Here is a 12,921-nt window from a genome sequence, read left to right on the forward strand (position 1 = left end):
AAAAAAGGCTTACAGGATGACTACTTTGAGTCGAAGGACAATAGGGTGCCTACCTTAAAATATTCCGAGAATATTTCAGTGAGAAATAGTTCAAATACCACCAAAAAATCATTGATTTCTGAGTAGGATACAGAAAGTGCATGCACATGCATGCTTATCACCATAAACTAAATATCTTTTGATACTGTTTGAAAAAGTCCACTGTTACACTGAAATATGTTTAAGACATTTTTAATTCAGAGTACTATCTAACTTCTAAGTAAACCTAATCAAATGTAAACCATGATGTAGGCTGGGTCATTACTTCACATCAATGTGAAGCCAATTTCACTAAATTTAATCTTCTAAATGTTGGTACAGATTATGTTTCATATTTCGACGTCGGGCTACTCTTGTCAAAGCAAGTGTTATTCCAAGTGTGAAAAGGTGATCGTTATTACTAAGTTGGGCCTTCCACTGCACTGAACGAAATGCGATCGAACGTACACATTTACAGAGGAGCGCCCCGAGCGAGGATAGCATCGAAAAAGGAACTCACCCGATCACGAATCATGATTCACCTTCCATGTTCATTGTTGTCTTCATCCTCGGTGATTCGTGGTTAAAAATATGAGAATTCGTTCGCTATATAACAGCTACCAGTTCATTCTGATCATCTAATTGATGAACACCTTTGCTTTAACTGTTAGAGCTAGACTCCGTCTCATTACAAGGAGCTAGGAGCTTTGACAGCACCTAGAGTATGGCTAGCTGCTGGGTATGGGTCTGGGGTACAGAGTGTGAACAGATCATCGCTCGCCAGTACAGTAATAGCAGGCGCGCTAGGAGAGTAGGCATACTCGCCAGTCATTCCGGTCCCGCGTCCCCGCTGCTCGGCGCATGCCGCTGCCTACCAGTCCGATCGACCGAGGCCAATCGTACATGTATATTGTACGTGTATTGTGCAATCGTTTGTGGTAACCACGAGGATTACTACATTCCGCGCAGAGGGTAGACAGGTTAAAGTTTTCTTGAGGGATCAAAACACCTGTTATTACTAGTACATTGTACTCTGTATGCGGATCATGCATGTATCCAGAATGACTCTCGGCTCCTTTTTTTTTTTAATGATTAAATATTGTTGGTTGTTGCTTTTTTTCCTTGTCTGTTGGATTAACAACAGACAACGCCCCTTCCACCCACGGAACAACATGCAACATGTCTAGAGTAGGCCTACTTATTAAAGTAATGAGACATTTAATGATTTACACTCATCGGGGGCCGCGGAATGTTTTACAGGGGGGGGGGGGGGGGGGGGGGCTGCGAGACCAGGGGGGCGTTTCATCAACGAGTTCGTCGGAGTTTTCACCGACGAATTTGCTATCAGCCAATCAGACGCAAGGATTTACACTGACAACTGTTAAAAGCTAATGAAATCCTTGGTCTGATTGGCTGATAGCAAATTTGTCGGTGAAAACTCCGACGAACTCGTTGATGAAACGCCCCCCAGGGGGGCGTTTCATCAACGAGTTCGTCGGAGGTTTTCACCGACAAATTTGCTATCAGCCAATCAGACGCAAGGATTTAAATACTGACAACTGTTAAAAGCTAATGAAATCCTTGGTCTGATTGGCTGATAGCAAATTTGTCGGTGAAAACTCCGACGAACTCGTTGATGAAACGCCCCCCAGGGAACCCCTCCCCCCGTTCCGCGCCCCCTGCTCACTACATGATACATCTCGATGGGGAAATGACACTGCCACTGATTTTCAGACATGATCATTGTGACATCTGTTATCACCATCACACCATGCTGCTAGTTCAAGAACTGATGTATTGAATATCCATCATTTACATGAACTGCATATTCAGACTAGAAACTGACTAATCAGATACAAAAGAATAAATCTCTTGGGTTATCCTGGTTTAGCTGGAATTTGTTTTGGTTTTTGTTTAGTTGGTGGTTTTTTTTTTAGAATAGAACGAAGGCATAAGTTGATATGGTTATAGCAAGTAATATTTACAACCATACAAGTTAAAGTTTCCTTTGAAATATGGGTAAACATGAGAAAGTTGCAGAATTTTTTCATTTCAGATGATTAAAAAACCCTAACTCACAATTGCTATAAAAACTGAATGAAATTACAGTATATGTAATCACCTCACACCGCTATTGATATGAATTATGAATCATCACCATGTACCTGTGCTTATATGTGAGAAAAGAAGAGGATACATCCTGAAAATTTGCTATTTGGAGCTGTGATGCAAGGTCACTGCGCTGAAGAGGAAATTCTAGTGTTTTGTAATTACAATGTACTTGCAAAATTTGCATCATCTTTAGAGATATATAGTAATGGTGACTTTTACATAATTGAAAACAAATTGCAGTTACCCATGGCGACATGCATTTCTCATTTTAATTTTATTGACTCCTAAAGAGGAATTCCAGACTACAGTACATGCAGTTAAAAGTTAGTCTCATAAGAAAGAGTAAAATTTTATTAGCACAATAGTTCAAATTTGATAAAAAGTAGGTACAAATTAAGAAAGTTATGAAATTGTGAAGTTTTGCTAATTTTCACAAATTTTCAGTCAATATGAATATATAAATGAGTGAGTTCATGATGCCAATGTCATTGACTCATAATTGCCATGTAGGGCCTACTTCGTACACTTAATCTTGACATTTTCATTTCTTGCGTGTTTTTTTATTGTTGTTGTTCAAATGCAATTATGCTCCAGTCTCAAATCCTAATATATGTGGCTGATCATTGTTTCAAAGTTATTCAGACAGAAATAAGATTGTTTTACACTTTGCCTTCCAGGAACTGAAAGCCAGAATTGATGGAAAGAAACATACCTCATAGAACATGACATACAGAAATGCATTGGTTGTCCATTGTGAATTATGCCTAAGAGGGCTTACTTCCGCGAATCCGCGTAGTACGCTCATGGGCGAAATCACAGAACCCTTACACAAGAGTTCTGTGGGCGAAATACGGACGCCATTAGCTAACAGACCGATAGAGGACGTATATTACGTGATAATAGCAGTGTTTTTATACTGAGTAGTAGTTATTTCTGTCTCCCTTTCATTTCCCCCCCCCCCCTTTTTAGGGGGCATACAGGGGAAGAGATGTACTTAGGACCTCGTTTTGTCATACAGAAGTATCATTCCTGTCTAATCATGAAATGCAATTGAAGAAATATCATTTATTTTCCAATATGCAGTCCCACAAAGTTTGAGCTAAAGTAGCCCGAGGGAGAAAGAGATAGACGGCGTTTGTCAGCTCAAAAACAAACTTTGAGGGACTACAAATTGAAAAGTAATGACATTACTTCAAATTTTTTTTGACGTATCGACAGAAAATATACTTCTCCTGATATTTTGAGGTCTGAAACACAATTTCACCGCTGTGTGTTTCCTTAAAATGAAGAAAATGAAAGGAAGGTAGGGTTTGCCCCATAGGCTTACGTGTTAAGGTATTATTACATGTACATGTACTAAAATGGCCGCCGTTGGGCTCCATGGCGTATTACACCCGTTTGCGTGCGAAATCGCGAGAGTACGCCCTCTTAGCGTAGCCTCTATACTCTTTGACATAAATGCATTCAGCTTGGAACCCACGTCAAGATTGTAATGCCCCATGATGTTGGAATGTGTGGTTGCATGTTCAGCTGAGTGATGATTGTCAGTGATGTATGAAGACATGAACAACAGCATGAATTTAATACAAAACAAATAGAATGAAGAAAAGACACAAAGATGACATGGTTTCCATTTAAAAATGTATGTCTTTGTCCAAATTTTATCAATGGTCACTTGTAACACATGTACAGTAAAGAAAAGGCATGTACGTACATGTACATGTAAGCCATATATTTCTGGGATACAGTGTATAACATGACACAAGTATAATCATTGTTGTAAAACTATGATTAGTTCAGGCTAACAAGATTACACTCTTTCATCAGTTTTCATCAATTTTCTGTGTGCATACAAAGATCATTGTTTGTTTGCTTTTGACTTTGCAAAAGAAAAATCAAGACTGAAGAAGTGTTGGCTATTGAAGTATTTCAGGCAACATTCGTTTTCAGAAAAAACAGAGAGAAAATGTAATTATTTGTACAATGTATTTATTATTCAACTGAGCATTTCAAATAGGGATATTCTGGCAATTAATGTTACATCTCCTGTACAATACATGTAGCATCTATCAGACACAAAAACTGAATCAATGCACAGATTGATAGAAGAAGTCCAACATGGATTTCCTGATTTGGTATTTTTCATTCTTTAGACTTTCCAGTGAAACATAATTTCTCCCATTCCATTTTCAAATACAAAAATCACACTCACAGTAAGGAAGCTAGCAAGCAGATTCACACTCTTTGGAGAAAATAGTGCACTCCCTTTATAAAGAATGTGGTTATAACAAAATTCTTGTTACAACAAAGTACAAATCCATGTCCCAAAACTACATCTACACATCTTTGTAAACTTTGCTATTTAACTGCATAATGAAATTTCGATTCAAAAGAAAGAAAACTGTGAGGACTTCATTAAAATGGGAGTTGGCTTATTGACAGTCAAGCCTGTTTTAAACTACCCTTGTGAACTCCAGCCAACAGCTCAAGATATTAAAAGATTTTGGCAATTTGCCCGGAAAAAAAAACTGAGAAGTTTCAAATTTCAGAACATTCTAAACCTTTGACATTTGGACAGAATGTTAAAATGAAGATATCAAGCTTTTTCCACTCAAGTATTTTCAGTTTTTTAGACAAATCATCTCATTTCAAGGCTTGTTAAATTAAGTCTCCGATTTCATCATAGTTAGTAGCACGTTGATAAGTCACAATATTATGCTCATCACTACAATGACAAATCAAGTTATTACATGTATTACCACTAATGGCCTTTTCTGTATCTTCTAGAGGGTCCTGCCATTACACAATGTTGCCAGGTAACCAGTTCATACACCTGGGTGAAGATAGACTCAGAGGGAAAACCTCTTGTCCATTCCTCAGTGAGTTGGTTGTCCCATTGGTGAATTCTTTCAGTACTCATACATGTATCATTATGAAATCACATCTATTTCTGAATATTTACAGGAAAAGGCCAGTCCAATGAATCATCATATGTTTGAAGTACTGCAAGCCACGTCTACATTGGTTATTACTGTTTTGCATATACACATGTACATGTACATCTGTCTTTGTGTGTGCATTCATTTATAATGTGAAAAGCTGCTTGCAGCACCTCATTCTGTACCAATGCATGTGTTGGTATGAAAAAAAAATCTCGCAATACCATGTGCATTTCACAGTGTGCAGGGAGGTTAGATTCTATCTCCCGCCACCCTGAAGTGTGTGTGTGTGTGTGTGTGTGTGTGTGTGTGTATTGGTTTGTGTTGTTGAACTATGTGAAATAGTAAAGCTTCATCATTTACAATATTGCAACAGATATTAAGAATATCAAGTACATGTACTCTCTTGGCAGATCCCTTGAAAATTAAAATGTCCTTGGCTAACATTTGAAGAATCGCTATGACTTCTTGGGCTTTGTGAAGAACATCATGAAGAGAATGACATGACCTAGAAAAGACCAAGAAAAGAGAAACAGTCAGAAGTATTTTCAATTAGAAAGTTGCTGATTCAGATAATCTTATTCACAGCACATGATGTACATGAAGAGATTTTGTGTTGAGAGTCACCACATCATGGAGGCAGTTTATTGAGGACTTGTACAAGTCAGTGCAACAAGAATTTTGATAGATGCTCTCTTTTAAGAGAGTGTACAAATAAACAAATCTGTATTCAGATACTAACCCTACATTTGTAGCTAGGCCAGGGTGGGTATTTGGATGGGGCACCTCCAAAATTTGCATTTTATAGAATAACATGCATCAGATAAAAGCACAATATCTTTTTTTTTTCAATATTCTTGTATTTTATATTCATTTTTTGTAAATCATAACAGGCAAGTTGATACATTTTGTTTTAAAATTGTAATTTTTGCTACATTCTACAGTGTATTCAGGCTTGAATACTCTTGTACAGTGCACTCCCGTTACAACGAACACGGTTATAACGAAATTTCGTTATAACGAAGTAAAACTTCTGGTCCCAAAATTATCGCCATTAATGTCTATGGTACAAAATTCGCTTATAACGAACACGGTTATAGCGAAATTTTCGTTATAATGAAGTCTTTTCCGAGCCCCATGGACAAAGAAAAACAAAAGAAATGTGCTCCGTTATAACGAAATGCAGATCGCTTTCGAAAATTCGTAGCGGAACAAGCATGGGCGAACGCTTCACATCACGGTGTGTTCACTCCGTGTGTCACGCACAGTTTCCGTCAATTTTATGCTCTCTTTAATGTAATATCCCAATGAAATTTAAAAGGTACAGTGTATCATTCCGTTTAACATATCTGCACAGTGTAAGATGAGTATTCAACAAACAGAATATGATATATGCGTGGTTTCCTTGTTTTTGTTAAATATTGTATTTGTTCGGTTATAACGAAATTTCGTTATAACGAAAGAAAACTGCCGGTCCCGAGCATTTCGTTATAACGGGAGTGCACTGTATACCTAGACAAATAAGACTCATAACATGTGGTGACACCAAAGTGGTGATACTATATGTATTCCTTTGTATGGTGAAAAAAAAAGTGGGCGGCCCCGAGTTAAAGTTATAGTTACAGTTATAGTCACAATCATATCTGGACATTCATAATCAATACATTGTATATCAATGCTAAACTTTCTGCTGATTCCTGTCTAAATATGAAATTTTATTGCTTTACGACAAAAGATGACTATTGCACTTAGGTAAGTTTATTTGTTGCCGTTTTGTGGTATGCCTAGTCAGGGCTGCCAACACTGGAAACTAGTTGAGAGTGAGACTCCCATAGGCCAATGCTATAATTTAGCAGTCAAAATGAGTGAGATCAATAGAAATGCATGCAAATGAAATAAAGTTTTAGAGTGAGAAAGGACCAAAATGAGTGAGTCTCACACTCAATGCGTGAGAGTTGGCAGCCCTGCTAGAAAATATGATCTTTCTAAGTATATGAATCAAGGGCCACAGAACTACTTGTAGGGGGATTGAGGGACTGGGACAGCAGCACATTAAAAAAGTTAATGCATTTCTAAATAAAATAAGTCTGAAAAAAACTTGACATAAAATTGGAGTAAAATTATCACAACACCCATGAAATTCCAGCAGTTCCATCCTGTGAAATGTTCCATCACCCCTGTAGATATATGCACCACACTGTCTCCATGATCTGCTCTGATTTCACTTACCAACAATGAGTAACGCTACACCACCAGCTACAAAGGGAACAATCACTGCATACTTTCTTGGAGGGAAAAGCTGATGAACAATTTGATCAGCTTCGATGAATGGCTGAAAAGAAGAGGAGAAAATGGGACATCAGAAATGAAAGTGAGAGTTCAGTAAAAGCTGTATCATATGAACTTAAAGGACAAGTTCACCTTCATAAACATAAGGATTGAGAGAATGCAGCAATATTAGTAGAACACATCAGTGAAAGTTTGAGGAAAATTGGACAATCGATGCAAAAGTTATGAATTTTTAACATTTTTATGTTGGAGACGCTGGGTGAGGAGACTACTACAGCTTGTAATGTCATATGCGTACAACCGTATAAAGAAAATGTAAAGAAAATTCAACATATTTTCACTTTTTTTCGCATAATAAAAGAGCACTTGACTTGCCGCTTTCTAAAGGCAGGGGGAATAATATTACCCATAACATATGTCGGTAACGAGTCAAGGGAATGTGTACTTTTTTCAAAAGATGATATTTTGTGAAATTCTCTTTATATTGTCCTTATATTGTTGTACGCATGTGACATTACACACTGCAGTAGTCTTCTCATCCAGCGGTTACTGCACAAAAACTTCAAAAATTCATAACTTTTGAACGGATTGTCCGATTTTCCTCAAACTTTCAATGATGTGTTCTACTAATATTGCTACATTCTCTCAATCCTTGTGTTTATGAAGGTGAACTTGTCCTTTAAACACTGGCGCTTCAGTTCGATCTTGCCAAAAGGTAATTGACCAATATTTCACAGTCAAGTTACATGAAACAACGAACTGACTGTATCAAAACATTAAAGATCCAAAACTTGTTTCGAAGATGGTCTTGAGAACAATCTTCAAAATGATGGGACAGTTTCATGTTGCACTGCTTTAAAGTCAATGTATCGAGTATTTATATTGTACAAATCAAGAAATATTATCATATGACATAGGGAATCCAGTGGTGGATCCAGAGGGGGGCGTACCAGGTGCGCGCCCCTTCTTTATTTTTTTGTTAAAACAAAAGAAATAAAAAGAAAAAATGGTGGGGGCACATGCGCCCCCCCCTTTAATTTTGTAAAGGCGCCTCCCCTTTACGGAATTCCTGGATCCGTCCCTGGAATCTAACAAGTATTTCACAAGCATTGCTGCCTCTCTGTAATCAGACAACTGACAGTCACATGGGTTACAACTAACATAAAGTTTCTATGTTTAATTGTTTCATATGACTTTCACATACAATTGTATTTGTTATTTGTTGCCTTTTCAGGTGGTTTTCCTAATAAGTCAGAGAGTAGGCCCTACATGAAATAGAAATACATATGGAAGAACACTCATTTCACTGTTTAGACTTTCATTCCTGTTTTCAAACACATATAAAACTACGTTGTATTAAAATCTACAAACTGTACCTCTTATTTTGGCCAATATGAAAAAAAAGACACCAATCTAACAACCATGCTAGTAGAGCCAATATGTCTTGGGTTTTATCACTCAGCTTGATTAACATGTCTGGATGAATGAGACTGTAAACTATAGAATTGTCAAAAGGGGGGGGGGCACATATTTTCAGAGAGCTGCACAATCACTGTAAAAGTGGACATTTTCACGGTGTTGAAATTTTCGCTCATTTCGTGCAACCAGAAACTAGCACAAAAATAAAAGCACTCAAATATTTTTGCTCGCTGTATGTTTCAGTAGTTGATGTCTTGATTACGCGGAATTAAAAACATGCGAAACTCTTCTGGCCTGGCTGCATGAGCATGAAAAATTAGTCGTGCGAAAATATTCACTTTTACAGTACTCACCAAGACTATGATCCAGAATGTGTAGTAGACAAACACCATGCCTGCAAATGACAGCATCCCCATGCCAACAGCTTGATCCATCCAGGTAGCCTATATACAACAATAACATACATACATAGAATAGAAAGATCTCAAGCAAACACCATGGAGCAAACTTTAACTTCTATCACACATGTTATTGTTAATTTGCACCTGTTTTCAAGATCTGCAGTGTTGTTGGACAGACGTCTTTTGTTGAATAGTAAATTAGCCTCTGCTTGTGTTCATCTTTTTATACAGCAGGAGCAGATCATCCAGGATTCCCCAAAGGGGGGGGGGGGGGGGGTGCCTTTACATATTATAATTCAAGAGGGTGCATATGCCCCTCCATCTTTCTTTTTATATTTGTTTTGTTTAAAAAAAAAATAAAGGGGGTGTGCCCCTTGGCCCTGGATCCGCCACAGTTTTATGATATCTCTCTTCAGCTCAGTCTCTGCAAGCTCTGTCTCATACAATTACTCGCTTTTCAGCAATCCCAATGCAGCAAATTGTTAATTGACCGTACAAGCCCTGCCCAGCTATTGAGCTACCCAAAAGTGCTACTCAGTCTACCTGCTCTTGTTTGTCTATCATGTCTATGTGGATAACTTTTCCTGATGTCCAGTTGGAATAAATATCGTCACAGAAATCTATGAAAGTTATTTCAATCAGCTGTGAAAATCCATAGCCAGGCGATAATTAATCTTAGTCCCACATACCAATAACTGTGTGGTAACTTTAAAGTGTGAAACAGAGAAAACACTCTTCTTGGGGCGACGATCAACTTCATGAGCTGAGTAGACTCGTGTAGGTACAAAATTGTACTTGCATTTTGTTATGCCTGGCAATTTTAGTCAGCGATAGTACTACTGGGTCTAGTTTGTCTAATTTTATAGCCTACCATATTGGCATTGCGTCTGGTTGATCTCGGGTCGCTTCCTCGCTCGCTCAATCGAGGCCCGAGAGAACTGGATTAGAAAAAAACAAAATCGACAAGTTACGTTTCGCTTCAGCCTCAATCCTCTCAGATTCAGTGTTGTTGGATCACACGCGGCTCAGCCTTGCAAAACTTCCAGCTGTTTGACTGCCCTGAGCTCTGTCGTCGTAGCTTGCTAGCGAGTAACCCCGTCGCGGGGCGCTGTAACACAGTAACAGCGCCCCGAAGCAACCCATGCAATTTTAGGAAGCACTCAAATGCACTGCAACACGTAAACAACTCACCGCTCAAAAGGACACTTGGATTCGCAACGAAAAGCCACATGATATAAAACCATTATTGTTGAACAATAGAAACGACTATGTATTTCTCACCATTACCTCCGAAAACAAGATAAATAGTCATCTTTGAGACCGTCTAGTCGAGATACTGTCCGTTCGCCGTTTTGAACGTATCACGCAAATATACTGATCTGCGCATGCGCACATGAATATTCATATTTTACGTCATCTGCCGTATGTACAATTATGTTGCTCGTATTTGGTTCTCGGTCTCATTTAATAAAGGACACTTGTTCGTACCAATACGATAGGTATCATGGAGTTCAAAGATGCTCTAAGTGAAGTAGAGGAGGATGCAAAAAGAATTAAGTTCAAAGTGGAGCAAATAGAAATTATCAAGAACGCAGTGAAACAGAATGACACCTTCCTAATGTTGCCAACTGAGTTTGGCAAGAGTGCTTGCTTTGGTTTCATCACCAAATCTTGGAAGTTGGATAAAGCAGGGCTGCACACTAACCCATTTTTTTTTTTTTTTTTTTTTTCTGCCGGTCCAACCTGTCTCTGTCGGATCAGTAAATATCCATTTTTCCTCCCCATTTTTGTACTGGTCGGAACAGAAAATTTACTGGTCAACAACAACCTGAAAAAGCATTAACTGGCTTGCAAATTTATTTTCATGTTTTTGTCGACAATAATATTACCTCCCCCCCCCAAAAAAAAAAATACATTTTGCAAATAAACATTTTGTAAACTCAAGTGCCTTGTTTACGGATCATTTTCTTGAGAAGGAACAAAAAGGAATCATTTGTGAATTGATTTGTTGATACGAAAAGGAAGTAAAAAAAAAAAGAAAAAAAGAAGGGACTGAAATGCGGTTTTTAACTTTCCTCCGAAAATTTCTTCCCGTATCTTGGCGTTCTTGAAAGTACACTGCAGGGTCGAATTTGTAATGCTTTGTACTCCTATCTCTTCTTCGTGTATAGAACCATTTTAAAAGAATTGAATGTTTTTGAATCAAAGTGTTAAATGATTATGAACAAAATCAGATTGTATCAAATGCGTTTGTGACTTTTTGTCAACATCGGCGCACGTAGAGTAACACGCGTTACTTAAGTTCTGCGCTTTTCACATTTTTGGTGCTCAGCTGGATTGTAATGATTATATGAATTATTTTTGCTGTATAGTATTTTCTGATGCACGTGCCAGAAGGGGTTCTTTATTTTTCTCCCGATAATCTTTTCGCATCTGTGCATGCGCTCTTGAAAGGTATATACGGCAGCATACGGCATCAGGGTCAAATTCACGATTCTTTTTGCGCTTATTTCTAACTCAAATATCAGCGGGATTGTGACGATTTCATGAACTTTACTTCGGATCACTGTTCGAATGTAATCTGTTGTGATGAACACACCAGAATTGTTGACAATGCACCCTTTATTTTGCTCCGGTAATCTTTTCGCATTTCGTAAATGCGTCCTCTCGGATTAGAAGAAATGATACGGCCGAATTCATGATTCTTTTTGCACCTCTTGTTCTCCTCAAACTTCAACGGGATTGTGATGATTTCATGAATCATTTCGGCTGTAATTTTTATAATGCGCGCGCCAAAAGAGGTTTAAAATGTGTCTTATTTTTCTCCCGAATTTGTGCATGCGGTATGCGTTTTTGAAAGATACACAGCATGCAGGGCCAAATTCACGATCCTTTTTGCGCCTATTGTTTCCTCAAATTTCAACGGGATTGCCATGATTTCATGGATTATTATTCGGCTATAATCTTAATGATTCACGTGCCAAGAGGGGTTGAAAATGTGTTCTTTATTTTTCCCCGATAAAATCTTCGAATTTCGTAAATGCGTTCTTGAAAGATCATAACACGGCCGAATTCATGATCCTGTTTGCGCCTATCAATTTAATATCAGCGGGATTGTGACGATTTCATGAATTCCTACGGCTGTAATCTTTTACTTTGCACACACCAAAAGGGGTTGAAAATGTGTCCTTTTATACTTTTTACCGATATTCTCTCCCACATTTCGTAAATGCGCGTCCTCTCGGATTAGAAGGTATTCACGGCCGAATTTATGATTCGTTTTGCGCCTATATTGTCTCCTCAAACTTTAACGGCATCGCGGTGATTTTATGAATTATTTCGGCTCTAATCTTTTGTGATGCACACACCAGAAGGGTTGAAAAAACATTCTTTATTTTTCTCCCGAAAATCTCTTCGGAATTATTCATGCGTTTTTTGAAAGACAGTATTCAGGGCCGAATTCGATATCCTTCTTGCGCCTATCGTTTCCTCAAATTTCAACGGGATTGCCATGATTTGATATTCGGCTGTAATCTTTATGATGCACCACCAGAAGGGGTTGAAAATGTGTCTTTTATTTTTTCCCCAATAATCTCTTCGCACTATTCGAATATCACGATTTTTTGCGCCTATTTCTATACCTCAGATATCAGCAGGATTGCGATGATTTCGTGAATTCTTTCGGCTGTAATCTGTTGTGATGCACGCACAAGAAGGATTGAAAGTACATAGTTTTTTTTCCC

The 12,921-nt window shown here is 38.1% G+C and overlaps 1 protein-coding gene across 1 annotated transcript; it reads right to left on the reverse strand.

Moving 5' to 3' along the window:
- Nucleotides 1-4,669: 4,669 nt before the first annotated feature.
- LOC139727216 (dolichol phosphate-mannose biosynthesis regulatory protein-like) lies at nt 4,670-9,940 on the reverse strand. The gene is made up of 4 exons (XM_071638173.1): nt 9,868-9,940; nt 9,131-9,220; nt 7,299-7,401; nt 4,670-5,577 (listed from the first exon to the last, which is right to left on the reverse strand). Exons 2-4 carry the CDS (start codon nt 9,209-9,211, stop codon nt 5,528-5,530), a joined length of 234 nt encoding a protein of 77 aa, XP_071494274.1. The 5' UTR covers nt 9,212-9,220; nt 9,868-9,940; the 3' UTR covers nt 4,670-5,527.
- Nucleotides 9,941-12,921: the final 2,981 nt, after the last annotated feature.

Source organism: Diadema antillarum, unplaced genomic scaffold (assembly GCF_040938485.1).
Source record: "Diadema antillarum isolate AM-2024a unplaced genomic scaffold, OU_Dant_1.0 seq00000122_RagTag, whole genome shotgun sequence".
Lineage (NCBI taxonomy): Eukaryota > Metazoa > Echinodermata > Echinoidea > Diadematoida > Diadematidae > Diadema > Diadema antillarum.